The 24,153-nt window shown below is 52.7% G+C and overlaps 10 protein-coding genes across 10 annotated transcripts; 5 read left to right on the top strand and 5 right to left on the bottom strand.

Annotated features, from left to right (window-relative positions):
- Positions 1–224: 224 nt before the first annotated feature.
- BO66DRAFT_420561 (lanthionine synthetase C family protein) lies at positions 225–2,075 on the top strand (the record flags this gene model as incomplete). The annotated part of the gene is made up of 3 exons (XM_025649881.1): positions 225–451; positions 597–1,145; positions 1,289–2,075. The coding sequence occupies exons 1-3, from the start codon at positions 324–326 to the stop codon at positions 2,073–2,075; spliced, it is 1,464 nt and encodes a 487-aa protein (XP_025504053.1). The 5' UTR covers positions 225–323.
- A 29-nt stretch (positions 2,076–2,104) lies between these two features.
- On the bottom strand, positions 2,105–3,414 carry BO66DRAFT_392035 (uncharacterized protein). Its single transcript, XM_025647402.1, has one exon. It carries the CDS (start codon positions 3,099–3,101, stop codon positions 2,298–2,300), a length of 804 nt encoding a protein of 267 aa, XP_025504052.1. The 5' UTR covers positions 3,102–3,414; the 3' UTR covers positions 2,105–2,297.
- Positions 3,415–3,745: 331 nt separating this feature from the next.
- BO66DRAFT_374503 (F-box protein) lies at positions 3,746–6,838 on the top strand (the record flags this gene model as incomplete). The annotated part of the gene is made up of 2 exons (XM_025645599.1): positions 3,746–3,935; positions 4,002–6,838. The coding sequence occupies 2 exons, from the start codon at positions 3,746–3,748 to the stop codon at positions 6,605–6,607; spliced, it is 2,796 nt and encodes a 931-aa protein (XP_025504051.1). The 3' UTR covers positions 6,608–6,838.
- A 14-nt stretch (positions 6,839–6,852) lies between these two features.
- Positions 6,853–8,008, bottom strand: BO66DRAFT_392033 (40S ribosomal protein eS26). Its single transcript, XM_025647401.1, has 4 exons — positions 7,972–8,008; positions 7,508–7,635; positions 7,190–7,292; positions 6,853–7,132 (listed from the first exon to the last, which is right to left on the bottom strand). Exons 1-4 carry the CDS (start codon positions 7,992–7,994, stop codon positions 7,027–7,029), a joined length of 360 nt encoding a protein of 119 aa, XP_025504050.1. The 5' UTR covers positions 7,995–8,008; the 3' UTR covers positions 6,853–7,026.
- Positions 8,009–8,661: 653 nt separating this feature from the next.
- BO66DRAFT_392031 (CBS and PB1 domain protein) lies at positions 8,662–11,696 on the top strand. The gene is made up of 4 exons (XM_025647400.1): positions 8,662–9,226; positions 9,432–10,305; positions 10,364–10,458; positions 10,509–11,696. Exons 1-4 carry the CDS (start codon positions 9,014–9,016, stop codon positions 11,316–11,318), a joined length of 1,992 nt encoding a protein of 663 aa, XP_025504049.1. The 5' UTR covers positions 8,662–9,013; the 3' UTR covers positions 11,319–11,696.
- A 346-nt stretch (positions 11,697–12,042) lies between these two features.
- Positions 12,043–16,222, top strand: BO66DRAFT_392030 (nuclear import receptor PSE1). Its single transcript, XM_025647399.1, has 6 exons — positions 12,043–12,614; positions 12,744–12,966; positions 13,024–13,199; positions 13,251–13,682; positions 13,740–15,805; positions 15,856–16,222. The coding sequence occupies exons 1-6, from the start codon at positions 12,432–12,434 to the stop codon at positions 16,061–16,063; spliced, it is 3,288 nt and encodes a 1,095-aa protein (XP_025504048.1). The 5' UTR covers positions 12,043–12,431; the 3' UTR covers positions 16,064–16,222.
- On the bottom strand, positions 16,189–18,111 carry BO66DRAFT_392027 (iron-containing alcohol dehydrogenase). The gene is made up of 3 exons (XM_025647398.1): positions 17,733–18,111; positions 16,969–17,481; positions 16,189–16,767 (listed from the first exon to the last, which is right to left on the bottom strand). Exons 1-3 carry the CDS (start codon positions 18,075–18,077, stop codon positions 16,390–16,392), a joined length of 1,236 nt encoding a protein of 411 aa, XP_025504047.1. The 5' UTR covers positions 18,078–18,111; the 3' UTR covers positions 16,189–16,389.
- A 170-nt stretch (positions 18,112–18,281) lies between these two features.
- BO66DRAFT_420554 (uncharacterized protein) lies at positions 18,282–20,330 on the bottom strand (the record flags this gene model as incomplete). The annotated part of the gene is made up of 8 exons (XM_025649880.1): positions 18,282–18,728; positions 18,780–18,965; positions 19,028–19,241; positions 19,298–19,467; positions 19,516–19,794; positions 19,852–19,876; positions 19,944–20,025; positions 20,111–20,330. 8 exons carry the CDS (start codon positions 20,328–20,330, stop codon positions 18,573–18,575), a joined length of 1,332 nt encoding a protein of 443 aa, XP_025504046.1. The 3' UTR covers positions 18,282–18,572.
- A 509-nt stretch (positions 20,331–20,839) lies between these two features.
- Positions 20,840–21,747, top strand: rpp1 (ribosomal protein P1; the record flags this gene model as incomplete). The annotated part of the gene is made up of 4 exons (XM_025651068.1): positions 20,840–20,908; positions 21,266–21,343; positions 21,485–21,617; positions 21,701–21,747. 4 exons carry the CDS (start codon positions 20,840–20,842, stop codon positions 21,745–21,747), a joined length of 327 nt encoding a protein of 108 aa, XP_025504045.1.
- Positions 21,748–22,711: 964 nt separating this feature from the next.
- On the bottom strand, positions 22,712–24,139 carry BO66DRAFT_392024 (PQ-loop repeat-containing protein). The gene is made up of 3 exons (XM_025647397.1): positions 23,650–24,139; positions 22,838–23,572; positions 22,712–22,770 (listed from the first exon to the last, which is right to left on the bottom strand). The coding sequence occupies exons 1-2, from the start codon at positions 23,770–23,772 to the stop codon at positions 22,976–22,978; spliced, it is 720 nt and encodes a 239-aa protein (XP_025504044.1). The 5' UTR covers positions 23,773–24,139; the 3' UTR covers positions 22,712–22,770; positions 22,838–22,975.
- Positions 24,140–24,153: the final 14 nt, after the last annotated feature.

Genomic DNA, 24,153 nt, shown 5'->3' with positions numbered 1-24,153 from the left:
AAGCATACGGTCCATGTACGCATTAGCGAACAACTTCTGTCGACCTTCAAAAGTTATCAAGTCTTTGGGGTTTATCAACTTATGGGGTTACTCCAGGGTCAAAAATTCATGTATTGAAGGTTGCGTTGAGCAGTCGAGAAGTGATGTCACGCAGCCGTATGTTTTCCACATCAAACTTCGGCTGCTTCTATGCTTCTACATGAACCACTTCTGCTCCATGAACAAAGAGCTCCTCCAGCTGCGAACATTTTTCTCTACTGTAAATCCTCCGATTGTGTTGTTACAGACTCTAGGTTACATCTGTCATCTATCTGATAGCTTCAATGTCGACTGGAAATGGCCCTCAGTTCTACCCCAATACGCTGAGTCCTGTCGTGATCAGCAAAGGCTCCTTGGAAGATACACTGAAGCAGCTCCAAGAGGCTATTAAACATGGGGCTATTCTTCTACAGTAAAACTGTCCCCCGCTCAAAGATTGGGGAAAATCCCATAATACTGGTTTCTATGCTGGTTTTCCAGGTATATCGTCGCCGCATATACCAACGGCCGCCGTTCCTTGATCAAATCACCCTTTGTTCGTATTCCGCTGATGATAGCTTAGGCATCGTTCTGGCCTTCTTGCGCCTAGACCACCAAGTCAAATCACTTGGGGTTGGCTCTCAGGACTTTCATCAGCTTGCCATTGAGCGGATATTGCCAGAAGGCCCGGATATGCCAATCCTGCATGAGAGAGTGTCTCCGTTCGGCTCTTCCAGCGCATTGGCTGGTCCGATACTGCGCATCCTTGCCTCAAGGGACTTGAAGACAAGAGTTCCTGGTGACGATACGGCATGCATCCAGAAGGCGATGCGGATCGCTCTGACTAATGGCCACATGGTATCACATGGTGGTTCGCTCATGGGATCAGATGAAGTTCTATTTGGCCGAGCCGGCTTGCTGTGGGCGTTGCTCAACCTTCGACTGCGTACTTATGAGGATGAGACAGCGCAGGCCTTAACACTGGTTTTCAAAGAGATACCTCGGCTAGTCGACCGTATCATTGCGAGTGGAATCGACGGTAGAGAAGACTTCATCTCCAAGCATGGAGAGCAATATGCATTGCCATTGATGTGGCATTGGAAGGAAGACCGGTACAGTCTTGGGGCGTTAGTCTTTTCTCAACTCATATTTTTGCACTAAACTGACAATATGACCAGAGTACATGGCATAGGCAAGTATATATACACTGCAATAATCATAAGGTTTCGATAACTGACAGTTCTCTCCGATAAGCTGGTATACTTTCTAGTCTCCTTGCCTGCAAGCCAGAGGAATCCAGCAACGGTGCAGAACGCAACTATTGGCCACTAATAGCTGGGACAATTACAGGTCTTTGCAAAATATGCATTGCCAATGGTGGCCACCTGCCTACCAGTCTTCCTTTTCATGGATCCTCGCGTCGCTCTAGCCCTCTTGTTCAAATATGTCACGGCAGCCCCGGCTTCTTGAATCTCATGGCTTGCGCCAGGAGAAATCGTTCCTTGGTTTCCACTTCCTGGCAGCCGGAGTGGGATAAGGCTATTTCTGTGGCGTGTGATCGGGTCTGGGAGGAAGGAATCTTGTACAAGGGTGGCGGCTTATGCCATGGGATTGCAGGAAATGCATGGTCGTTGCTTCTCCTTCATGACAGCTTTCAGTATGATGAGGATTTCATGGAGACAACCAGGCGTAACTACGTCGCACGAACGGGAAATGTTGATGCAGCATCCAATGCAAGCGAGCTAACAGGCGACCACTTTCTTGCAAGAGCACTCGCATTACTATTAGAGGCGCAAAAAACGCCCCCTTACAATGATTCGAAACGAGACTCGTCCTTGTACCGCATGCCCGATCGCCCATATTCCCTCGCAGAAGGCCTCGCTGGCACTGTTTGTGCATGGGCAAACGCTTGTGTAATCCTCCAGTCAAGGCTACGGAGCATGCACATACAGAATGACTCTTCCTCCCACAATATGGACGCTGTGTTTCAGGAGTACGAATCGCAGAAGCTGGAAATCCCAATGCTTGCTTACCACAAGCCTACTGGGCTACTATAACTATCTGTTTACAGAAAGCTGTCTATTCATCACGAGAATAAATCGTGCAATTGATCATTGCTATAATGCTCCAGACACATTAGAATGAAATGTGAAGTGTCAAATCAGCCATCAGAGGAACTCCTAGACGCCATGCTTATACTGGAAACTCAATCGTTAGTCGGGTAATTTTTGCACCTGAATCCAAGCACCGTGAATAATTATTGTTGCCATAGCCATGCTTTAGAAGAGCGTGAAACCGGAGCGATACATAGGTGGTTGGCCTGGTATTTGAAACTTGTATTCAGCACGCCTCGGCACAAATTGGCCTTGCGGCGCCTCAACCGCAACCCTCCATCGCCGCCAACAATTTGTGATCTGATGATGCCTATCGCCACAGAATGAACACTGCTTTGGCCCGCGATGGGGCTGATGCGGTGGTGCTTGCGCTCGCGCTTGCTGGCCGCTGTGAGATTTTTCCGCTTGCTCGCGATGCATCTGTTCAATCACATAGTCGTTGATTTCTTCTTGGCTCGGCCTTTTGTTGTGGCCTCGTACACTTTTGCTGCGACTGTGTATCTGCTCGTCATGGGTCATTCGCTGGACGACAAAGGCGTTTATGTCATCTTGAGTCAGAGTATCAGGATCCATTGACGTCTTCCGCGGAGACGCAAAGCCTCGCTCTGAGATTGCGTTTTCTTTCCTTCCCTTCCCTGGCAATTGTCGCAGACTTTCCTGCTTCATGGCCAGACTCGCCAGCTCTTGGAATGACATCCGGTCCTCTGGGTTGGAGGCATTTATGCGGCTATCTCGCAGCATTGTCGTAGCCCAGTCCCTCCAACCAGTACACTCTTTGAGCTTGGTGAGAAATAACAAATTGATCTGAGAGTCCGGTATGCGAAAACCATCATTGATATGTGCGAGCCCTTCTCGAAGTGCTTCAATCAGAGAAATAAAGTCAGCGACCATATCGGATTTGTCGGGGTCGAGATCAACGAATTCCCCGATATAGTGCATCATCCGAGTATTTTGTTGCCAGGATCCCATCCTCAGCCAGGGACTCGAGGTAGAAAGAATGCGCTCAGCAGGAACGAAAAACGAAGAAGAAAATGCTATAAGGACTGCATGGTAAAGGTTCTCTGGCGGCTTTTTGTGATGATTTGGAGTGTTTTGCAGACGAAGCGGGGGATGACGTCAGACGGGTACCTGCCCGTCAGCTTGCCAGATTCAGTAAGGACTCAGTTCATTCCATGGGCTTAATGATCCCCAGAACCATAGAGACCTTCTTTCCTTCTCTGCTTTCCTGACAGCTGTCTGCCTCGATCATTGACCACGAGGCGGTCTTCGCGACCTCAAATGTCGTTCGTGCTTACGGACAGCAAATCAGAATCCACAAGCTTATTGCCTTATGGATCCTTGGTGTCTTCCTACGCCCCATCGCACCCCGTGGCAGTGCCCGGCGCGCTGACTGCAGATTTGGGGCCGAGCGTTTCTTGGCCCCCGACTTTATGACAACCAAATGATCGTCCCAATCTGTTAAGCTTGCTGGAACTTCCTCGTATTTCAAAGAACGCTGCCTCCTGATCTCGTCCCTACTCCGTCTGAGAAAAAAAGAAGATATAGTGGTTCCAGACTAGCCCGAGAAATCACTAAGAGAACCAAGGCCCCCAACCAACCCACATGTAGCAACCATGGACACAGTGCCACCATCCTATCAGTCTGCTACAGCCCGCGATGCATGGTCCATTATATCGCAGTACATCCCATCAAGCGACCTTTGCGCTGCTGCTTTGGTTTGTCGGCGATGGCATGGGCTGTTCATGCCGTTTCTATGGGGTGACCCTGCTTCACACTTTGGGACTGAAAATGATGCCGTCTACGGTATGATACCCCGGTCTTTGGGGAGGGTGTTGGAATCTTAGCGCTGACGAAAGATATGCCATGCAGTCGCTTTGACAAGGTTCAGGCGGACACTCAAGTATGCCCGTCTCGAGGTGCGGATGCTCACTCATACGCTGCATCTACCCCCGGCCTTGTCAGAAATCTATGGTGGTCCACGTCCAGAGTGGCTGAGGGAGATTCTAGACTCTCTGCCAAACCTCCAGTCTCTCATAGTATCCAAGTTGCCTTTTTTCGATCATAATGCCATGATGGCTCTGAAGGGCGCTAGTAGGGGTGTTGAAGATGAAGCAACAACTTCCCGCACGTACAACATTCGCTTACTACTGGCGGACAGTGAATACAACACAACCTCACAGGGCATTGCAGAGACGCTGATGTACTTCCCTGAATTGACCTACCTCGATTTATCCTATACTACCCCTGCTAGAGATCACTTGGTTCTGTCGGCTTTATCACAACTAGAATGCCTTCAAGTACTCAAGCTACGAGGCATCGGGCTGAAAGATAACGATGCGGAGTTTCTTGCTAACGCCATTGGCTATCGTGTTCGGTTTCTTGACTTGCGCAACAATCTTCTTACTGATATGGCTGTGAGGTCTCTGCTGCAAGCCTGCTTTCGACCCACAAGCAATGTCACCGCAGAACTTAGCCCGAGAAGGTCTGGAGCATGGGGCAGTCCGATTGGCGGATCTCAGTCAATACCCCTCTCGTCGATGCAAAGGTTTCTAAGTAGCCCTATGCTGGATGAGAAATATATGGCAGCATTGACCCAGCCACTAACAGGAAGTTCCTGGGTTGAAGACTTATCAGAAGTTGGTATAACCCATCTTTATATCTCGGACAACCTCATTTCAGTAGAAGGAGCAGCAAGCCTCCTCGCTTCGTCTTGTCTGCACGCTCTTGACGTCGGGACGGTCAATACTGCTGAATCCATCAATAGACGACAGCGTTCGCTAGCTTCTGCAAATGAGGACCGTCAGGATCTTCCAGGGGCTGAGAAACTAGTCCCTATCTTGGGCTCTGCTGCTAAGAAAAACCTTACATATCTTAGAGCCCACCATGCGCTCTGCTCCGCTGAAGTACCCGCAAAGGATGCCACATCACCCGACGCACTTTTGCCCGAACTCCCGGCAGGAAGTAATCACGGTGAACCGCGTATACCAGAGCTAGAGTCCACCAACGAGATTCATGAGCTACCAACGGATTCCACGCCCATTTATGAGCTCGACGGCACTCCATTACCTCGGCCATCAAACCCGCCGTCACGCATTGCTGACTGCAACACCAGTCCTACTTTGTATGAAGACGAGCCATTATCTCAATGGCGACGTGGTTCAGTCTTTGCACCTGAAGCAGTTGACGTTCCAGATGTCAATAGAGAGGGCGTGAGACATTCTGGCTTCACCACTCCATCGCCCCGACTGCCTCACGAATTGTCGACCTCCAGTATCTCCAGCATCCTGGATAGTAGTATCGACACATTAGGCAGCCAAACACTGTGTTCCTCTCCAGTGGCGATAGATGATCCCCGCGCTCAGAAAGTCCAGGAACTGCTTTCTAGGCGTCCTAAGGGCCTTCCTCGCCGGAATAGCAGAGGAAGTCACTATTATCCACATCTGCATCCTTCCCACATGTCTCATCTAGAACAGCTTGTATTGACTGACGTTCCATCTCATGTACCCGCAAAGTCGCCGATTCTTGCGTCATTGATCCGTTTTATAACAGCCTGCTCGAACGAATCATTACTAGCTACGCTTCAGGCAGGATCAGATTACTCGCTTCCACCAGGTCAAGCTCGACTGCAAGCCGAACAAGAGAGTGCTCGATCCTTATTTGCCTTGCGCCGGATTGTACTTGAAATTACGCCAACATCCCCAGCTCAGGGTCGCGCTAGGTTGACTCGATGGAGACCTACCAGCTACCAGGCTGGTACCTTGAAATCAAGTACTGGAGACCAGGACTCCGAAAACCTTTGGTCAGCAGCCGTTGATGACTTCAGCTTCTTCGGCGAGGAAGAGTGTGGAGTTCCAGATGGCTATTCAGGAAAATACTTTCCCATGGCCGTTTTGAATGAAAAGGTCTCGTTGATACCAGAAGATGAAGACCCCAGGCTCTCTGGACACCTGGAATCAAACGCCACTTCATCTCCAAAATCAATCAGTTCAGGTCAGCAATTCACACCGCAAGCTAGATCGAGGACTATTTCGGTAGGCTCCGCATTTACCGCAAGAGATGGTCACCCGGAAGGTCCGTCGACTACTACAGCGGGCATGAGAAGCTCTGCCATCGCAGAATCTCAAGTTGAAGTCCCGATAGTAGATCTTGTCGCCGAGCTGGCTGCCTTCCGACGCGCTAAAAAGATAGAGTATGAAGAAGGGGTAAGGCGCGATCGAAAGCGACGGGATACAGTGGGGACCATAGGCTCCTCTCATCTCTCTCCTTCCACTACAATCTCCTCTTTTCAAACTCCTCCTTCCCCGAGCTTCTCTTCGTTAGCAGGGGCATCATCCTCTATGCAATCCATGCAACAGTTTGTGGAAGGCCACTGGAAAGGAGAAGTGAAGATAATACGAAATCCGACCCCCAAGGGACGCAGCGGCATTGTTGATATGTATGGGAACTATTTCGAGAAGGGTTATTTGTACCCTTGAGTCCGGGTAGACTGCTTATATTGAGAGAACATGGCAAGTCTAGCATATTCTGATCAACACATGCAATACAGGGCCAAAGGCAGTAGCTAAAGCATTTACCCGAATGGAAACATTCAATATCGATGTCTTCCAAAGAGGAAGAGATGCGACTGCGTGGCTCCTTTGTCTGCGGGTCAATATCTGATGTATCTACAATATATCCTGAGAGTCCCTTAAAACTTTTGATGATCCGTTTTTTTCAAACCCCGTAACTGAATCCCGTTCATTGAAAAGTAAAGAAAAAGATGGTTTCATCAAGCACACATGATCAAGAGAAGAGCGTTACGCCGAGCAGGAATTGGCCCTTTTTCAAACTAATTCCATTTTTGTTCTCTTTCGAGGGAAAAAAGTGATTAATGATTCATTCCATTTCCTTTCCCTTAGTTGGCCTTAGCAGCCTGAGGGGGGCTCAGCTTCTTGCCGTCCTTGTTGTACCTGATGCGAGGAGGAGGGGCACGGTTGCGACGACCTTCCCGGGAGCGGACACTGCAAGATAAGGTCAGCATCGAGCGACAGCCATGCTTGGAAGGGTCCTATTCGTACCGGACGATCTTGCCGTGGATAGCGCAGGAGACACAGTACTGCAGCTTGAGGTACATCTTGGGGACGGCGTAGTCAGTGAAGACGGAGGCGTCGGAGATATCACCTGCAGAAAAGAGATGTCAGTCGCGGGGCCCATGTCGTTTCATGTTTGTCCGGCGGCCTATTGCTCAGTTCCTGCGGCGGTCGAAAAGTCCACCAACTCGTCTCTCCGATACTCAATGAAGTCGATCAGGTCCAACTCTTCTGTGGAACGAACAATAGGCGGCGCGCGGTACAACGAAGATGGGATTTTGCGGTGATTAGATCGGTGGAACGTACGGATGGCAGCGGACTCAACCATGTTGCGGATGGTGAATCTCTTGATGGCCTTGTCCTTGGGGGTGCAGCGCGCGCAGTTGGAGCAGCGCACGGGCTTGACGTGGCCGCGGCCGTTCTTGTTGCGACCGCTATAGGAGAGAAGCGTTAGTTTCTAACCCGTTGAACAGACTTGTGATGCATTATTTTTTCCCCAAAGTGTCTTGGGAAATCCACTCCATCTTCATGTCTGTCGAACAAATCACTACCGATAAGACATATCCGCCGGGCCTCTTTTCGAATTGATTCGATTCGGGATGTGATCTCTTCATGTATCGTTCGAATTGCTGTTCAGGTCCCGGCGTATGTATGTGCGGATGCGTGCGATTTGACAGTCCAGAGCATGATTTCGGAGATTGGATATGTGGATTTTGAATATAGTTGTGTGGGAACAAGCAAAATCAGGGTGGTTTATCGGTTGTTCTTACTTGTTCGCCCTCTTCTTGACCATCTTGACGGATTTTTCTGTGGCGGCGGGTCAGAGACTGGAAGTCAGGAAAAATCGGGGGAAGGGAGAGGGGTTGAGCGCGTACTTGGTTGTCGGGGTTGGTTGTCGTCGTAAAGGCACCGGAGTCTCTCGCTCACTCGGGATGAGGTTGTGTCGGGTTTGTGTGGGAGCCCTATGCCCTTAAGCGAGGCGGGTCACGGGATTGAGGCTTCCCAGGATTTGTGCCTTGATGCCTTGGGACCTGTTGAGTGCCTGAGGTGTGGAAGTGTGGCTGATGTGGGGGTAGTATTTTCATGCCTCAGGCAGTAGCATTTCCTCTCATGTGACCTGATTAGAAAGTGGCCTGACCGCCTTTGACGGAGCGAGCTGGGTTGGGCTGGGTGATCCGTTCACGTGCTTTCGGCCTGATGAAATCGAGTCCCGACTCACATTCAATTTTCCCCTTGAATGGTTTAGTGGCAATGGCCGATCCATCATTACGGTACACTAATACGGTATTTTGTTTACTCCTGCGGATCTTGATGGCTTGGTGGATGGCATGCGTGGCGGAGGGTGGGTGGTTCTGTATGTATTGAAGTGGTCCCATTGGGAGGGGGGAGAAAGATGCAGTCTCCGTCGTCCACTTCCCACCCTGAGAGTTGAAACTGTCAATAACAAGTAAATAGTTTGGCCGAACTAGAACTAAGTTGGGAAACCTCCTTCTTCGTCCCCAATTCCTATTCTTTCTCCCCCCCCACTCTCCCTACCTCCCTCCCTCCCCTCCCCTGGTTTGTACCGTATCTTTCTTGTGAATCAACTTCATCCTCAAAGTTCTTCCTCGTTTTCACTCTCTGTTCCTTCTTGTCTTTGCGTGGTTGCATCTCTCTCTCCTCCCGTTCCGAGAAGACTAGTCTCCCTCTCTCTATCTCCTTAAAGTCCCGGTTGTCTACAATCAGGCTGTTAGTCTCCGCTTCTCTTTTTGAACCGGTTCGTCCAAACACAGACCGACTTTAAGTCAGCTCCGCCAGTCACCGACCGGGGACATGTCATCCACACCCACTTTTAAAGGAACCATCAACCACAAAACGGTCGGCAGAGGCAGGCTGCCCGACTTTCAAGACAGTCACATTCCTCGTCCTCGCCCGGACACTTCCTCCACTGTACACACCCCGCAGACCGCGTCCAGCGATATTGGAAGCAACACCATGAGTGCTGCCAGCAGTCGACAGCGTCAAAATCAGTCCAAGCGCGATGAGGTATGCTTGATTCTCCACTTGATTCTCTTCTTGAGGGTTTTTTTTTCTCTCTCTCTCTACTTCGCTGCACCGGTGATCAGTCGTAACATGGGTCGAAGTCTGAAGCCATCTCCATGGAGTTGCGAGAACATGAAAACATAAGGAAAATTTGCTTAAAGGGGGTCATCCCAGCATGGACTCAATTCTAACTACTCCTTCAATCCAGGCGATTCGGCGAAAATTGGAGGCCGACCTCAACAAGAAGCGCCAACACACGACCAGAGCAAACCGTTCTCGCAAAGCTCCTCCCGGCACCGTTCTTGCTTTGAAACCCAGCCAAGCCCTGCAGATTAAGCCTAATACTACCATTGCCGAAGCCGCCCAGTTGATGGCCGCTAAGAGAGAAGACTGCGTACTGGTTACCGACGATGATGACCGTATCTCTGGTATCTTCACCGCGAAGGATCTCGCTTTCCGGGTGGTGGGAGCAGGCCACAAGGCGCGTGAAGTCACGGTGGCTGAGATCATGACCAAGAACCCTCTTTGCGCCAGGACCGACACAAGCGCCACCGATGCTCTCGATCTGATGGTGCGCAAGGGATTCCGCCATTTGCCCGTCATGGATGAGAATCAGGACATCTCCGGTGTGCTTGATATTACGAAATGCTTCTACGATGCGATGGAGAAACTGGAGCGTGCCTACAGCTCTTCCCGCAAACTCTACGATGCCTTGGAAGGTGTCCAGACCGAACTCGGCTCCAGCCAGCCCCAGCAAATCATTCAGTACGTCGAAGCTTTGCGGCATAAGATGTCCGGCCCGACGCTGGAGTCTGTCCTAGATGGCATGCCCCCGACCACCGTCTCTGTCCGCACAACTGTCAAGGAAGCGGCTGCTTTGATGAAAGAGCACCATACCACCGCCCTTCTCGTACAGGACCAGGGCTCTATTACCGGCATCTTCACCAGCAAGGACATCGTACTGCGTGTCATTGCTCCGGGACTTGACCCCGCCACTTGCAGTGTTGTTCGCGTCATGACCCCTCACCCGGATTTTGCCCCCAGCGACATGAGTATCCAAGCTGCGCTTCGGAAAATGCATGGTATGTACACCAGCTTGAGATCATGTTAGAGAACAGGGCTAATAGCAGAGATATTTAGACGGACACTACCTGAACCTGCCTGTTATGAACGATGCAGGCGAGATTGTGGGTATGGTGGATGTGCTCAAGTTGACATATGCGACTCTGGAACAGGTCAGTTTGAATCCAAGCTTTCAATGCTCCTGAATCTAATATCCCAGCAGATCAATACCATGTCGTCACAGGACGACGAGGGCCCCGCATGGAACAAGTTCTGGCTCTCAATGGACCACGAGTCAGACTCAATGGTCTCAGGGAGCCAGCAGCCCGCTCAGCGGTCAGTGATCAGCCCCGAGTCACCCAAGGCTAGTTATGACACTCGGGACAGCGTTCTCCCCAACGAGTCTGCCTCCCACCACGGTGGGGATGAGCATTCGGAATACGCGGAGCCGCACCATGCGGAACACATCTCGTTTCCGTTCAAATTCAAGGCTCCCAGTGGACGAGTGCACCGCGTTAATGTTCTTCCTGCTGCCGGTGTCGCCGAGCTGGTCGCTCAAGTATCGGCCAAATTGGGTCCCGAGGTAGAGGCCGTCGGCGGTGCTCCAATCAGCGAAGACGGCAAGCTCAGCAACACGGGCTATGCTCTCAGTTATATGGACAACGAAGGCGACACCGTTTCAATCACCACGGATCAGGATCTGTCTGATGCTGTGAGTCTCGCGCGTCTGTCGCATAGAGACAAGGTCGATCTGTTCGTGCACGATCCTAGCCAGCCTCCAATTCCGGCTACGCTGGATCCTCAACCAGCTCCGACCCGTCCTGTCGAGGAGAAAAGTGTGATCTCTGAGGAACGAACCGAGGAGGAGGTGCTAGTGGCCAAGCCCCCCCGGGCTCAGTCCTTCCCTGCACACCACGCCGAGGAGCAGTTCATTGCCGGGGTTCCCAACGAGCTACTGTTGCCTGGAGCGATTGTGACCTTGGCCGCGGTGATTGCGGGTGTATTCATCCTAGGCCGGGCTACTTCTCGGTGAAATCCAAGGTCGTGGTTGCGTACGAAGATAGAAAGCTATATGTAATTATGTCTCTTTACTTTCCTGTTTGTCTAATGTTTGTCATAGCCCATCTCGTATCTGTGTAACTCTATTGGCGATCTTTCTGGGGTTTTCTCTCCCTTCTTCTTTCTCTTCCCGATTTGACATCTCGCAAATTGAGGGTATTGTTTGGCGCGATGGTACCCTGGTCAAAGTGCGCACGTAGTGTTAGATTCCCTGATTCACATCCGCATGGTGAAGTTTCTTTGGGCTGAGGTAGATTTCAGAAGCGAGGTGAAAAGAACAAGAACAAAGACGAGAAGCGGCTTGAATTGCTGAGTGGACATTGTAATATCAACCAATGGAGGTAGTAAATAGTACTCATCTGCGCATAATTGTGCTGATGATCTGCCGATTGAATGCTGAGCTGGTTGCCTGGGATGCCTGAACCGATGCCTGAATGGGCAGATCAGTGCCTGGAGAATCTAGGCTTAGTCCGGACTAGGACTAGCCCGTTGGCAGTCCACCGTATTGTAGTACTACTCTGTATTGTTTGCTGTTTTCGATTTTTACCACTGCATTAGTGGATGAATTATCCCACTGGATACGGGACCAATACCAATTGTACACTTCCCCCTCCCCCCCTCCCTCTCTCTTTCTTCACTTTAGTGACTTTACCCAACTAAACCTCTTTCTTGTCTCTCTCTCTAAGGCTTTCTTCCCCTTTCAACTTTCCCCTCTTCTTCCTCTTTTCTCTTCCTCCGTTGCTTGGTGTCCACCTGCCGTTTTCTGATCGGCTGCAATGCTGAGTTGCGCTTTTCTTTTTTAATTATTCCAGAATCAATATTCAGTCCACGATCTTTGCTTGAAGGCTTCCGACCGCCTTCCCTCCAATCAACCTGTCACGAACTTTTTTTTCGCTGCCGCCCCCCCACCAAAAACAATATTTCCCAGAGAGCCTAAACAACCTCCTTCCTTCCCACCTTAACCCACCCCCAACCCGACACCACACAACCCCCCGGGTTCAAGCGCTGAACCCGCGTTCTTCTATACCTCAATCTAAGCAGTTTTGGCGGGTTAACTGTCTAGATTGATTGAATCCAGTCCGTTAAAATGTCATTGCTCCCTCCCGAGGTCCACTCGGCTCTCTCGCAGCTGTTGCGCGCCCTCTCTACCCCCGACAATGCGGTCCGTACCCAGGCGGAAGAACAGTTGAACAATGATTGGATTCAGAACCGCCCTGATGTTCTGCTGATGGGCTTAGCGGAGCAGATTCAGGGTGCGGAGGATGTCTTGGTAGGTGTTGCGCTATCCGGAACAAAGAATACAACGGGTGGGCGGGCTGGATGTGTTTCCATCCGTCCAGATCGTGTATTCAGCCATGCGGTCTATAGGTCCCAAATGCTCATCGTTCGTCTTCTCTAGACCCGCTCCTTCTCCGCTGTTCTGTTCAGAAGAATGGCGACCAAGACCCGCAAAGATCCCATTTCCAACGAGGCCAAGGAGCTCTTCTCGACCCTGACCGGAGAACAAAGATTAATCATCCGGCAAAAGCTGGTGACTTGCCTGACGAGCGAGTCCGTCACCGACGTTCGCAAGAAGATCGGAGATGCCGTGGCTGAGATCGCCAGACAGTACACCGATAACGGTATGCACATTGTTTGATGGGAGAGGGTCCTGTTTACTTGCTGACAACGGTGTGCAGGCGATCAATGGCCCGAGTTGCTGGGGGTCCTTTTCCAGGCTAGTCAGTCCCCCGAGGCTGGTCTGCGTGAGGCCGCTTTCCGCATCTTCTCGACCACTCCCGGGATCATCGAAAAGTCTCACGAGGATGCCGTGGTTGGTGTCTTCAGCAAGGGCTTCAAGGATGACGTTGTTTCGGTATGTTTTCCGCTGGAAACTTTCTCGATGGAGTATTGACCAGGGGTATAGGTGCGCATTGCAGCCATGGAGGCCTTCGCTTCGTTCTTCCGTTCGATCTCCAAGAAGTCGCAACCTAAGTTCTTCCCGCTCATGCCCGACTTGCTCAACATCTTGCCCCCGCTCAAGGAGTCGTCTGAGAGCGACGAACTCTCTTCTGCCTTCTTGGCACTCATCGAGTTGGCTGAGATCTGCCCCAAGATGTTCAAGACCATGTTCAACAACTTGGTCACTTTCAGTATCAGTGTGATTGCCGATAAGGATCTCAGTGATCAAGTCCGTCAAAATGCCTTGGAACTGATGGCCACTTTTGCCGACTATGCTCCCTCAATGTGCAAGAAAAACCCCGAGTTCGCACAGCAGATGGTCACTCAATGTCTGAGTCTGATGACCGACATCGGTATTGATGACGATGATGCTGAAGAATGGAACGCTTCTGAGGATGTGAGTTGATTTGAGCGCTGCTTCGCAAAGAGTTTGGACCAACACTGACCTTATCAGCTTGATCTGGAAGAGAGCGACCTCAACCATGTTGCCGGTGAACAGTGCATGGACCGGTTGGCCAACAAGCTCGGAGGCCAGGTTATCTTGCCCGCTACATTTGCGTGGATTCCTCGTATGATGTCTTCTTCTGCTTGGCGCGATCGCCATGCCGCGCTCATGGCTATTTCGGCCATCTCGGAAGGTTGCCGCGACTTGATGGTTGGTGAACTTGACCAGGTTCTTCAGTTGGTTGTCCCCGCTCTTCAAGACCCCCACCCGCGCGTGCGGTATGCCGGCTGCAATGCCTTGGGTCAAATGAGCACAGACTTTGCTGGCACCATGCAAGAGAAGTACCATTCTGTGGTGCTTACCAACATCATTCCCGTACTCGACAGCACTGAGCCCCGCGTTCAGGCTCACGCCGCTGCAGCCCTGGTGAACTTCTGCGAAGAGGCGGAGAGGAAGGTCCTTGAGCCCTACTTGGCTGAACTTCTGCGTCACCTTCTCCAGCTGCTGCGCAGCCCTAAGCGCTACGTGCAGGAGCAGGCTCTATCTACCATCGCTACCATCGCCGACTCCGCCGAGAACGCTTTCGATCAATACTACGATACCCTGATGCCATTGTTGTTCAACGTTCTAAAGGAAGAGCAATCCAAGGAGTATCGCCTGCTCCGTGCCAAGGCCATGGAGTGTGCCACCCTCATTGCTCTGGCTGTTGGCAAGGAAAAGATGGGTCAAGATGCTCTGAACCTGGTACAGCTGCTGGGCAACATCCAGGCCAACATTGTCGATGCAGATGACCCGCAATCGCAGTACTTGCTCCACTGCTGGGGCCGCATGTGCCGGGTGTTGGGGCAGGACTTCGTTCCCTATCTTCCGGGCGTGATGCCGCCTTTGTTGAGTGTTGCGGCCGCTAAGGCTGACATCCAGTTGCTCGATGACGAGGATCAGATTGACCAAGTCGATCAGGATGAGGGCTGGGAGCTGGTGCCTCTCAAGGGCAAGATCATCGGTATCAAGACCAGCGCGCTGGAGGACAAGAACACTGCTATTGAGCTGATCACCATCTACGCTCAGATCTTGGAGGGTGCCTTCGAGCCCTACGTGTTGGACACGATGGAGAAGATCGCCGTTCCAGGACTTGCATTCTTCTTCCACGATCCTGTGCGGGTGTCGTCGGCTAAGCTCATTCCTCAGCTTCTCAACTCCTACAAGAAGGCCCACGGCGAACAGTCTAGTGGGTTCGCTGGCATCTGGAACAAGGTTGCTGAGAAGATCATCGAGGTTTTGAGCGCTGAGCCTACCGTGGACACGCTCGCTGAGATGTACCAGTGCTTCTACGAGTCGGTGGAAGTTGTGGGCCAGAACTGCCTCACCCAGCAGCACATGCAGGCATTCATCGAGTCGTCCAAGTCGACGCTAGAGGATTACCAGGTCCGTGTCAAGGCCCGCTTGGAAGATCGCGCCGAGGCCGATGACGGTGAGGACGATAACCTGGACTATGAGTACGCCATCGAGGACGACCAGAACCTGCTTAGTGACATGAACAAGGCCTTCCACACCATTTTCAAGAACCAAGGCACGACATTCCTGCCTGCTTGGGAACAGCTTATGCCTTTCTACGATGCGTTTATCAGCAGCCAAGACCCGACCCAGCGTCAATGGGCTCTGTGCATTATGGACGATGTCCTGGAGTTCTGCGGCCAGGAGTCTTGGAAGTACAAGGATCACATCATGCAGCCGCTGGCGGCCGGTCTGCAGGATGCCAACGCGGCTAACCGACAGGCTGCTGCCTACGGTGTGGGTGTTGCGGCGCAGAAGGGTGGCGCCGCCTGGAGCGACTTTGTGGCAGCCAGCATCCCTAGCCTGCTGCAGGTGACGCAAATCAACCAGGCGCGCACGGAAGAGCACGTGTTTGCCACGGAGAATGCGTCGGCAAGTATCGCCAAGATTCTGCACTACAACTCGAGCAAGGTGCAAAACGCGCAGGAGGTTGTGGCTACGTGGTTGACCACTTTGCCGATTACCTTCGATGAGGAGGCCGCCCCCTACGCTTATTCCTTCCTTGCCCAGCTCATTGACCAGTAAGTCCGCTGTTCGAGCAGTGCAGTGATTAGAGGCTAACCAGAAATAGACAAAACCCGGCTGTGCTGTCGAACGCCGACAAGGTGTTCGGATACATTGTGCAGGCGTTGGAGGCGGAGACTCTGCAGGGCCAGACAGCTGGTCGGGTGGCCAACTCGGCGAAGCAGTTGGTGGCCACGACGGGCTTGAACGCGGATCAGATCCTGGCCGGTGTGAACCCGGATAACCAGGCGGCGATTCGCAGCTATTTCAACTGATTTTTTCTTCGATATCATTATGAGTTGATGTTAGGGCTATGGAAATACCGGGTTCTTTTTTGTTACTTTGTACAGCGATACAGGTGCTTGATGCTTTGCGTAGGTAGGAAGGAGCTACGTACTAGTTATAATTGAGCTAGAGATCTATTATGTCGTGTCGTGTTCGGGTGTATTGGAGCACTGATGATGTTTGGAATGAGGATTTTGTCGTAGCTCGCCGCAAGGCCCAAAGTGTAAGATGTGTTGACGCTTCGGGAACCGTCTATCGATATATATAGTCTGGTACACTCCCGTGTTGGCCATAACTATACCTCCTTCCTGACCTCTCACTGCACCACCATCTCCAAAATCTCCAACACCTGGCTCTTCTCCTTCAGGGGCACGGGATTCGTCTGACACCACCGATCGTGCAGACTATTCTCCGCCAGGCAGTCCAGCTGGTCCCGGCCGACCCCAACCTCGCGGAGGGAGCGGGGCATGCCCAGCTCGCGGATGACCGCGTCCAACACATCGCCCAGATCCACCTGGTCCAGCTCCTCCTTCCCCTGGCGGCGCAAGACCTCCACCACCTCGGCCCGTTTGACGAGGAACTGCTTCAGCTTCTCCTGCCGGTCCCGATTCGCCCCGTGCGCCGCATTGTACTTGCAGACGGCAGGCAGCAGGATGCAGGAGGTTTCGCCGTGACCGACGCCGAGGGGACCTAACTATAGACGTTCGGGGCGGGGGAAACATCGCCCCTTGGTGTTAGCCTTTATGTCCTTAGTTCTGCCTTTCCAAAGGTCTTTCCAACCCCACCAATCCAGAACCAAGGTCCTGATTGACAAGAACGAGGAGGAAACCCAAGCGCCGAGGTCCGGGTGTACGTTTATGTTTATGTTTATGTCTAGGTGTAAGGAGAGACCAACCTGATGCCCGATCCCATGACTCGCCCCCAACTGCAGCGCGCCCTGCTCGGCCGTCACGGCCGCCATGGCATCCACCGAGCCAAGCTGACAGTCCAGCCGCGCCTCGGCGTCCGCGGGGTCGCGGGCGGTCCGGATCAAGCCGGGGACCAGCAGGCCCAGCGCGTGCAGGGACAGCTGGTCCGTCTCGGTGGTCGTGCCCCGCACGGCGCAGTAGGTCTCGACCCCGTGGTCCACGGCGCGCACCCCCGTCGACAGCCACACCCGCGCCGGCGTCGTCGTCGTCAGCGCCGGGTCCAGGATCACCAGCCCCGGGCCCCGGATCGGGTATCGGAACGTGTGCTTCCGGCGTGTCGTGTCGTGCGTCGCGCCTGCGAACGAGCTGTATTCGCCGGCGGAGAGAGAGGTGGGGATCGAGATGATCGGGATGGAGGGCGGGTGGAGGTCTGGGGATTGGGAGGGGCCCGTGGGGAGGGTGGCGAGGTCCGTCATTGTCGTTGCGTTGTTGGCTAGGGCCTTATCGGGGGAAGAGTATTAGTTGTTTGTTTATGCATTTTTTTAATGGTAATTGTGGTGGCAGTGGTGGTGGTTGGGTGCTGGATGTATATGTATCTGGTGGGTGGGTGGATGGGCTCGGCTGCGGGGTCATAGTATAGATTTAGATACGACCCGACAGCCAGTTCGTAATGTACATTGTGTGCATTTCCCTCCGGGGATCGGGGGGCTCATAGTGGGGTGATAGGTTAGAGAACGATCGACCGACTCACCAACGCAATCACTTTGGCTGCATCGGTCAGGCTGCCAGCCCCCAGAGTAATCAAGCAATCGGCTTCGACTTCTCGCGCGGCGTTCGCAACCTCCAGGACCTCGGACCAGAGCGTGTGGCTCTGCATGCCGATCCGTTTCCCGACCACTTTCTTCTCGCCAATTGCGGCGACCAGTCGGTCCAGTGCGTCGGTGTTGCGCGCCAGGGATCCGGAGCAGATGATGTAGACTCGGGAGGCGTGGAACAGGTCGTCGACATGGTGGGCGGCGGCGGCGGGGAAGGGAATCCCGTAGGAGAGCAGGGGCCGCGGGCGGTCGACAAAGGCGGGGCGTAGGGTTTCTGTCATGGTTGTTAGTGGTTGTTGACGGGGGGGGGGGGGGTGAATGGGGCTGGGCTAGTATAGCGAGGCGTATGAAGTAGGAAGAAAAAGAAGAAAGTGGATAGATTAAGTGGGAGGAGATGTTGTTGATTATTTACTTTCAATGACATTGTATGAGTATAAGCAAGCAGGCATGTGGAAGTGGGGCTGACATCAACCCGGGCGGGTGGAGCGGAAAATGATGTAATCAGGCATTACTCACTAGTAACCTAGTCTCACATCTCACATTTGTCACTAAACATGGAATAGAAAAATCACAATCACAATTACAATCATCGTCAGTACGCCAAACACCTCGGGTCCAAAAGTCCACCACCCTTTCCTTCTCGCACATAAGTCAGTAGTTCAAGTGAGCCTGCCCCGCCATTAGTTAATAACTACACATAAAATGATAGCAACAGCATAAACAGCAACAACAACAACAACAAAATTGAGAACAACAGCAGCAGCATCATCACCTTCTCATGCAGACTTCTCCTCATCCGTCACGGCTGCCCGCAACTCCCACACAATATCATAGCATTCCGCCAACAAGGCATTCACACTGCCCTGTCCTTCGGGGATATCAGTTCCCACGTAGAACTTGCCATCCACCCGCATGTTGTCAATCGAGTTCAACTGTCACAACGGTTAGCTTGAACCGAACCAGATACGCCGGGAAATACACGCCTTCATGCTGTACGGGTAAAGCTCGCGCGAATTAGACACTCCCCCGGACTCCTGCACCTCCAGCAGGCATTTGCGCAGCGTCTGTAGCTGATTGTACACCGGCAGCAAGGCCTCCGAAACTGGCTCGGATGAGATCAACAGGGAATAGATGTATCCGTAGCTTCGTCGGATCAGATAGAGCAAAGTCTGTAACCACCCACCAGTCAGCGCACATCCCATAACCCGTCCCCGTCTCGGATCACCCCTACCCTTTGCGCATGGACATCCGCCACGTTCCCCTCATTGTCGACGAAATTCCCATTGACCCGCGCTTCATCGATGCGGTCAAGTTTCCGCTGGTAGCCGAAAAGATCCGTCTCGCGGAGAGACCACGCCTGTGTGACGGAAAGCCGATCGAGCTGGTTTTTGATATCGATCAACCGGTCGTATTGTTCTTGGAAGCGCTCATCAATCTTGCCTTCCCTACGATAGAGTCAGCGACTAGTTTTCGGACAGGTCAGTGAGCAGCGTCAACGTACCGTTCCAGAACAATCTCCGTCCAGCGCCAGCACCGTTCCAGTAGAGTCTTAGTCGCATCCTGAGCCCCAGATAGGGGTACGCCATCTGCATCGACAAATTTTCCGTCCTTCATGCTCGCTTGGACTTTCTTCAGCTGCTCGCGCAGGTTGTTGACCTCCGAGGCCGAGAACTGGTGGCTAGGTTAGCGGGCTCGTGCGAAACCACCGAGAAGTCCTACCTTTGAACGAGTATTGACGGCGGAGGTCGACCGCAGAACCGAGACCAGCGTCTCATGGATGGACGCCAACCCCGGGCTCAGTTTGGCGAGCCCGCTCTGTAGCTTCTCGAGCTGCAATTGGCACTTCTCCAGGCGACTTTCCAACAGCGTGATCAGGGCAGGCGAGTACGCATCGCGACAGCGCTCGAGGGTCTCGTTCGTGTTGGCGAGAGTCTTGGTGATCGAGCTCAGGTCTTTAGCGCTGTAGAAGCCCGCTTCTTCGAGGTGGTCGAGGAGTCGCTAGAGTCGGGGGTGTTAGAACCGGGGACCGGGAAACAACCCAGCACAACCACATACCTGAACCGTGGTCGCAAGAGAGTATCTACACGCGATAAAAGTCAGATGACGGCGGACAGGGCAGTTGGGCGATCAATCAATGAGGGACCTACAGCGCCGGAGCTTCATTGTTTCTCCCCACCGTCAAGAATAGCAAGGAGATCAACTGGAAACAATCGTCGAGGACATAATCCACTAGATCCAACCCCCCAAAAAAGGAGAAAGTCAGCGACACCATCGCACAATCGAATCTTCATGCACAGGCCCACTCAGTGCTAACGTCGGTTATGTGTCAGCCGGCGGTCTTCTTCCTTCCGAACGGCATTGAGCTTCTCCACCTCGGCAATAACCTCTTCGTACATCGGGAGCACGTCGCGGGATTTGATGTAGGTCGACTTGTCTTGTTTGAGGAGGAGGAGCGCATCGCGGGTGCGCAGGAGGCGCTCGAGGATGGGTTGCTCCTTGGGATTCAGCGGGGCGGGGACGGCGGGGGAGTCCATGATGCGCAAAGGTGTAGATACAAAGGTGAGGGGGGAGGGGAGAGGGAGGGAAGGAGATGAGGTGTGGATTAGAGGGTTTAGAAGTAGTATGTATGAAACCAAACCAAATGCGCCGTGCGAGAGTGAAAAGGGGAAGCAAGGTTGGTCTGGAATAATGACCCGGCAGCATCAGATGATGATAAATGAGTAAGTACGGAGTAAGTAGATTACGGAGCAGAGCAGTAGATGATGATGATGATGGCATCGCCGAGCGGCATGACCGTATCGGGACTAGGGTGGAAGTCACGGATGTACTGGCGCTAAACCCAAGACGGAGCAGCCCTAAGCGAGGGCTTTGACGCGGCGGAAACACACAACTTCCGTAGTGGGTGAAGCGTTAGTCACTCCCTCGTCCGACTCCCCTTCTCGACCAGGCCAGTTACAAAAAAGTCCCCTTCGTCCTTTTTCCTCTTCCCCTAATCCCCATCCCTCTCGAGACTCCAGTCCAGTCCAACCTCCCGTCGACCATCATGTCTACTGCTGAGCTCGCTTGCTCCTACGCGGCCCTCATCCTCGCCGATGACGGCGTCGAGGTCACCGTACGTATTCCCCATTGTCCTTGATTGAACGTTGACTCGGTTATCATTGTGTCTGGTATTTGATATCTGGAGGACCCTCCCCCCCTTGAGTCGCATGGAAACGGTGCTGGGAATATCGGAAAGGCGACAAGACGAAGTACAAGGTCGCGAAAAGAAAAAGAGAAGGCAAATCGGAGAACGGCTATTGATACAGCGATGGAAATTTTCACCAATCTTCAAAAAAGAAAGCTGCGACACGGTTCCAACTCGACCAGGGCAAGGGGAAGGGAAATCCGGATATCTCGCGCATGGCTTTTTTCAGCAAGGAACATGGGAACAATCAAAGCTGACTAGGACTCTTTTTTCCATTGAACACAGGCCGACAAGCTCCAGACCCTCATCTCCGCCGCCAAGGTTGCTGAGATCGAGCCCATCTGGACTTCCATCTTCGCCAAGGTAAATACAATCTAATTGAATCCGTGCTTCACTTCCGCGACCTGCGCAATCCTCTCCACCAACATTCCGCAACGACTTCCGATCGATTTCATCTCTACTATCAAATTCAGACGCTCACCGCTGGTTTTTCTCTACCTACAGGCTCTCGAGGGCAAGGACATCAAGGATCTCCTGACCAACGTTGGCTCCGGTGGTCCCGCCGCTGCCGCCCCCGCCGCTGCTGCCGGTGGCGCTGCTGCCCCCGCCGAGGCTGCTGAGGAGAAGAAGGAGGAGGGTATGTGTTTCTTTTTCCATCAACCGATTCGATCCGCTCGCGATCATCATGATAGCAGCAGTTGGCTAATACATCCCCTACAGAGAAGGAGGAGTCCGACGAGGACATGGGCTTCGGTCTTTTCGACTAAATGTCCTAAATCCGCTTTTCATTGGATCTGGATTCCCCCTCATCACTTCCTATTTGCTTCCTCGTTTCCTATCATCTTCTATCTCCCTCTTCTCGCCCCCTCGCATCTCCTGTACCTAACAATTCTCGACCACACGAAGATCAAAATGGGAAAATTAAAAGAACAACGAATCAAACGGACAATGGCTATCCGGTGGGACTGGGCGCTCCGGCTTGCATGATGGGCTTTTCGACGTGACAGAGGTACTGGACCCGGATGACGCTAGGATTCCGGGCCCCGTGGGATCTTTATAGTCAAAAGTTTGTACGGAGGGCTGTTCCGTACTCGTTTTGATTTCTATGTCGTGTTATGCTTGTTGCTTAGCTACGTTTCGAGCTTAGGTGCCCCAGCTCTCCTGCAATGTCTGTCATGCGACCATGAGCAAAACCTCGTCCCCGGATTGTTTGGTAGATTGTAATCAAACCGCATTTCAGATCCTGTAGACCGCCGGTCTAGGCCTTCATGCCGAATTAGAACATGCATGTGATAGCCACCACATGCTACTCTGCTTGTAATGGTCATGAATTACAAGATGTCTTTTGAGATAATTATACAAGATGAAGCAGTCGCACGGAAAGGCAAGCAAAAAAGCTTTTCAGAAGCAGCAACCGCCCAATACATAGTAAAGCACAACAACCCCAACAACCTGCCAGCACAAAGATAAGACACGCTAAACCAGCCGCATAGTTTAATCAAACAAAATTAGATGTATAAGAAAACATCTATACCGTATCCTCGGGGTTCCGAACAGCATAGAGTCGAAATTGGATGAATATCGTCACATCCTCGATCATTGTGCCCAAGGAGCCAATCAGCCACGGCACGTTTGTGATGATATAGTTCCGCTCCGTGGAGTGGCAGAGAATCTGTAGATGCAAACAGTCAGCCCATTGACTCTCAGAATCAAGTCCAGACTTGGCCTTACCCCAGCGCCATAAGTCAGATTTCCCATGAGGGAAAGGATGAAGAACAGAAGTGAAAGTCCTGTATGTATGAAGTGTCAGCAAATCCGGGCCCGGCCTCCGGCGGGGTGACACAGGGTGACACATACCCTCGCATGACTTTTCGCAGTAGTTCTTATAGATCTGCGGCAGACGCGCACTGTTGTTTGTTAGCACCCAAATTTTCCCTCCCAACAACTACAACCCCCAAACTGCCAACACCATGAATTTGCTGAATGCATATGAACTCACCCCAGATAGCAAAGCGCGCTAATATATCCCAGCACCATCGCGCCCGGTGCCATGTCCACTCCGCCATCCACCTCCTTGGGGGCTGGCTTCCAGACGCCCGTCTGCCAGGCCATGGTCCAGCCCGCCATGCCGATGACGCAGATAGCCAGCACACTGCTGAAATTCTTGACCCACGCCTTGCGACCGACGTCATTCTCCTCAACGATCTTCGCGAGAGTGTCTTCGGGCCCCGAGGTACTGCCCTGGACATAACCCTCCGCCCGGCGCGCAACCGGACGATGGTGCTCGACCGCGTCGCTGAACCGTCGGCCCAGCAAGGGCGTGACCGTGTCCGGGGTTTCCACGGAGGAGCGTCTCCGACGATGGCGCGCCGCGGCTTGGCGCGAGTTGCGGGCCTTATAGTACAGACATTGGCTGATGAGGACGCCGTCTGCGATACAGAAGTAGACGGCAATGGCGACAATGACGGGGACTAGGCCGGCCCAGGCGCCGCCGATGAGGTTGGTGATGTCGCCGACGAACCAGACAAAGAGGAAGAGGAGGGAGATGGCTTCGGCGTTGCCGTTGCGGTAGTTCTCGATGAGCTGAGGAACCTATGCACAGTCCCCAATCAGCATAGCTTGCTTCACACAGGCACACCCAGTCCTGTTGGGTATAGGGTCATTCCTACAAGAAGGAAAATCCAGCAGGTGAGCGAAATGGAGCCAAGCAGTCCAGACGCTGCTTCGCGCGACGTCAAAGGTACGGATTCGGCCATGGGGACGAGGCTGTCGCCTGACAACGGTGTCGCCATGTCGAGGGCTTGAGGTTTTGGGTGGGAGAGGGGAAAGGGGGGCCGACTCGGGGTCAATCGCAGTGCAATCAATTCGTTGAACTGTGTGAGAAAGATAAGGAATCGGCTCGTCGGAGAGAAATGCGGTGACAGCGGCTACGGTAGGATTCCTCGGTGGTCAGAGCGCATGAAGTGCGAGGGCAAAGAATGAAACCACACAGTCAGAATTAATTTCCACTGAAGGGATCGAGGAGTTTGAGAGGTGGGATAGTCAGGCAACGGTGGGGGGGTAAAGGAAAGGAAGAGGGAAAAAGAAAAAAGAACATGCAGAAGAAGAACGTAGCGAAGGACGCAGCTAAATTAGTACGGTTGGAGTCTTTTCCTTCCTTCCTTTCATCATTG

The sequence above is a fragment of the Aspergillus aculeatinus genome, assembly GCF_003184765.1.
Source record: "Aspergillus aculeatinus CBS 121060 unplaced genomic scaffold BO66scaffold_24, whole genome shotgun sequence".
Lineage (NCBI taxonomy): Eukaryota > Fungi > Ascomycota > Eurotiomycetes > Eurotiales > Aspergillaceae > Aspergillus > Aspergillus aculeatinus.
The sequence above is the reverse complement of the archived record's forward strand: the minus strand, read 5'-3'. Positions and strand labels throughout refer to the sequence as shown.

What these genes read in the sequence shown, in the direction of transcription:
- BO66DRAFT_392035 (XM_025647402.1), bottom strand. Translation starts at nt 3,101, where the DNA reads ATGGGATCCTGGCAACAAAATACTCGGATGATGCACTATATCGGGGAA.
- BO66DRAFT_392033 (XM_025647401.1), bottom strand. Translation starts at nt 7,994, where the DNA reads ATGGTCAAGAAGAGGGCGAACAA. An exon ending in GGTTGAGTCCGCTGCCATCC is followed by an intron (nt 7,293 to 7,507) that starts GTACGTTCCACC and finishes TCTTTTCTGCAG; the next exon opens with GTGATATCTCCGACGCCTCC. An exon ending in ATCCACGGCAAGATCGTCCG is followed by an intron (nt 7,133 to 7,189) that starts GTACGAATAGGA and finishes CTTATCTTGCAG; the next exon opens with TGTCCGCTCCCGGGAAGGTC.
- BO66DRAFT_392031 (XM_025647400.1), top strand. Translation starts at nt 9,014, where the DNA reads ATGTCATCCACACCCACTTTTAAAGGAACCATCAACCACAAAACGGTC. An exon ending in ATCAGTCCAAGCGCGATGAG is followed by an intron (nt 9,227 to 9,431) that starts GTATGCTTGATT and finishes CCTTCAATCCAG; the next exon opens with GCGATTCGGCGAAAATTGGA. An exon ending in CATATGCGACTCTGGAACAG is followed by an intron (nt 10,459 to 10,508) that starts GTCAGTTTGAAT and finishes ATATCCCAGCAG; the next exon opens with ATCAATACCATGTCGTCACA.
- BO66DRAFT_392030 (XM_025647399.1), top strand. Translation starts at nt 12,432, where the DNA reads ATGTCATTGCTCCCTCCCGAGGTCCACTCGGCTCTCTCGCAGCTGTTG. An exon ending in TCAAGGATGACGTTGTTTCG is followed by an intron (nt 13,200 to 13,250) that starts GTATGTTTTCCG and finishes CCAGGGGTATAG; the next exon opens with GTGCGCATTGCAGCCATGGA. An exon ending in AATGGAACGCTTCTGAGGAT is followed by an intron (nt 13,683 to 13,739) that starts GTGAGTTGATTT and finishes TGACCTTATCAG; the next exon opens with CTTGATCTGGAAGAGAGCGA.
- BO66DRAFT_392027 (XM_025647398.1), bottom strand. Translation starts at nt 18,077, where the DNA reads ATGACAGAAACCCTACGCCCCGCCTTTGTCGACCGCCCGCGGCCCCTG. An exon ending in CAGCCAAAGTGATTGCGTTG is followed by an intron (nt 17,482 to 17,732) that starts GTGAGTCGGTCG and finishes TCCCCCGATAAG; the next exon opens with GCCCTAGCCAACAACGCAAC. An exon ending in GTCATGGGATCGGGCATCAG is followed by an intron (nt 16,768 to 16,968) that starts GTTGGTCTCTCC and finishes GAACGTCTATAG; the next exon opens with TTAGGTCCCCTCGGCGTCGG.
- BO66DRAFT_392024 (XM_025647397.1), bottom strand. Translation starts at nt 23,772, where the DNA reads ATGGCGACACCGTTGTCAGGCGACAGCCTCGTCCCCATGGCCGAATCC. An exon ending in CCTGCTGGATTTTCCTTCTT is followed by an intron (nt 23,573 to 23,649) that starts GTAGGAATGACC and finishes GACTGTGCATAG; the next exon opens with GTTCCTCAGCTCATCGAGAA.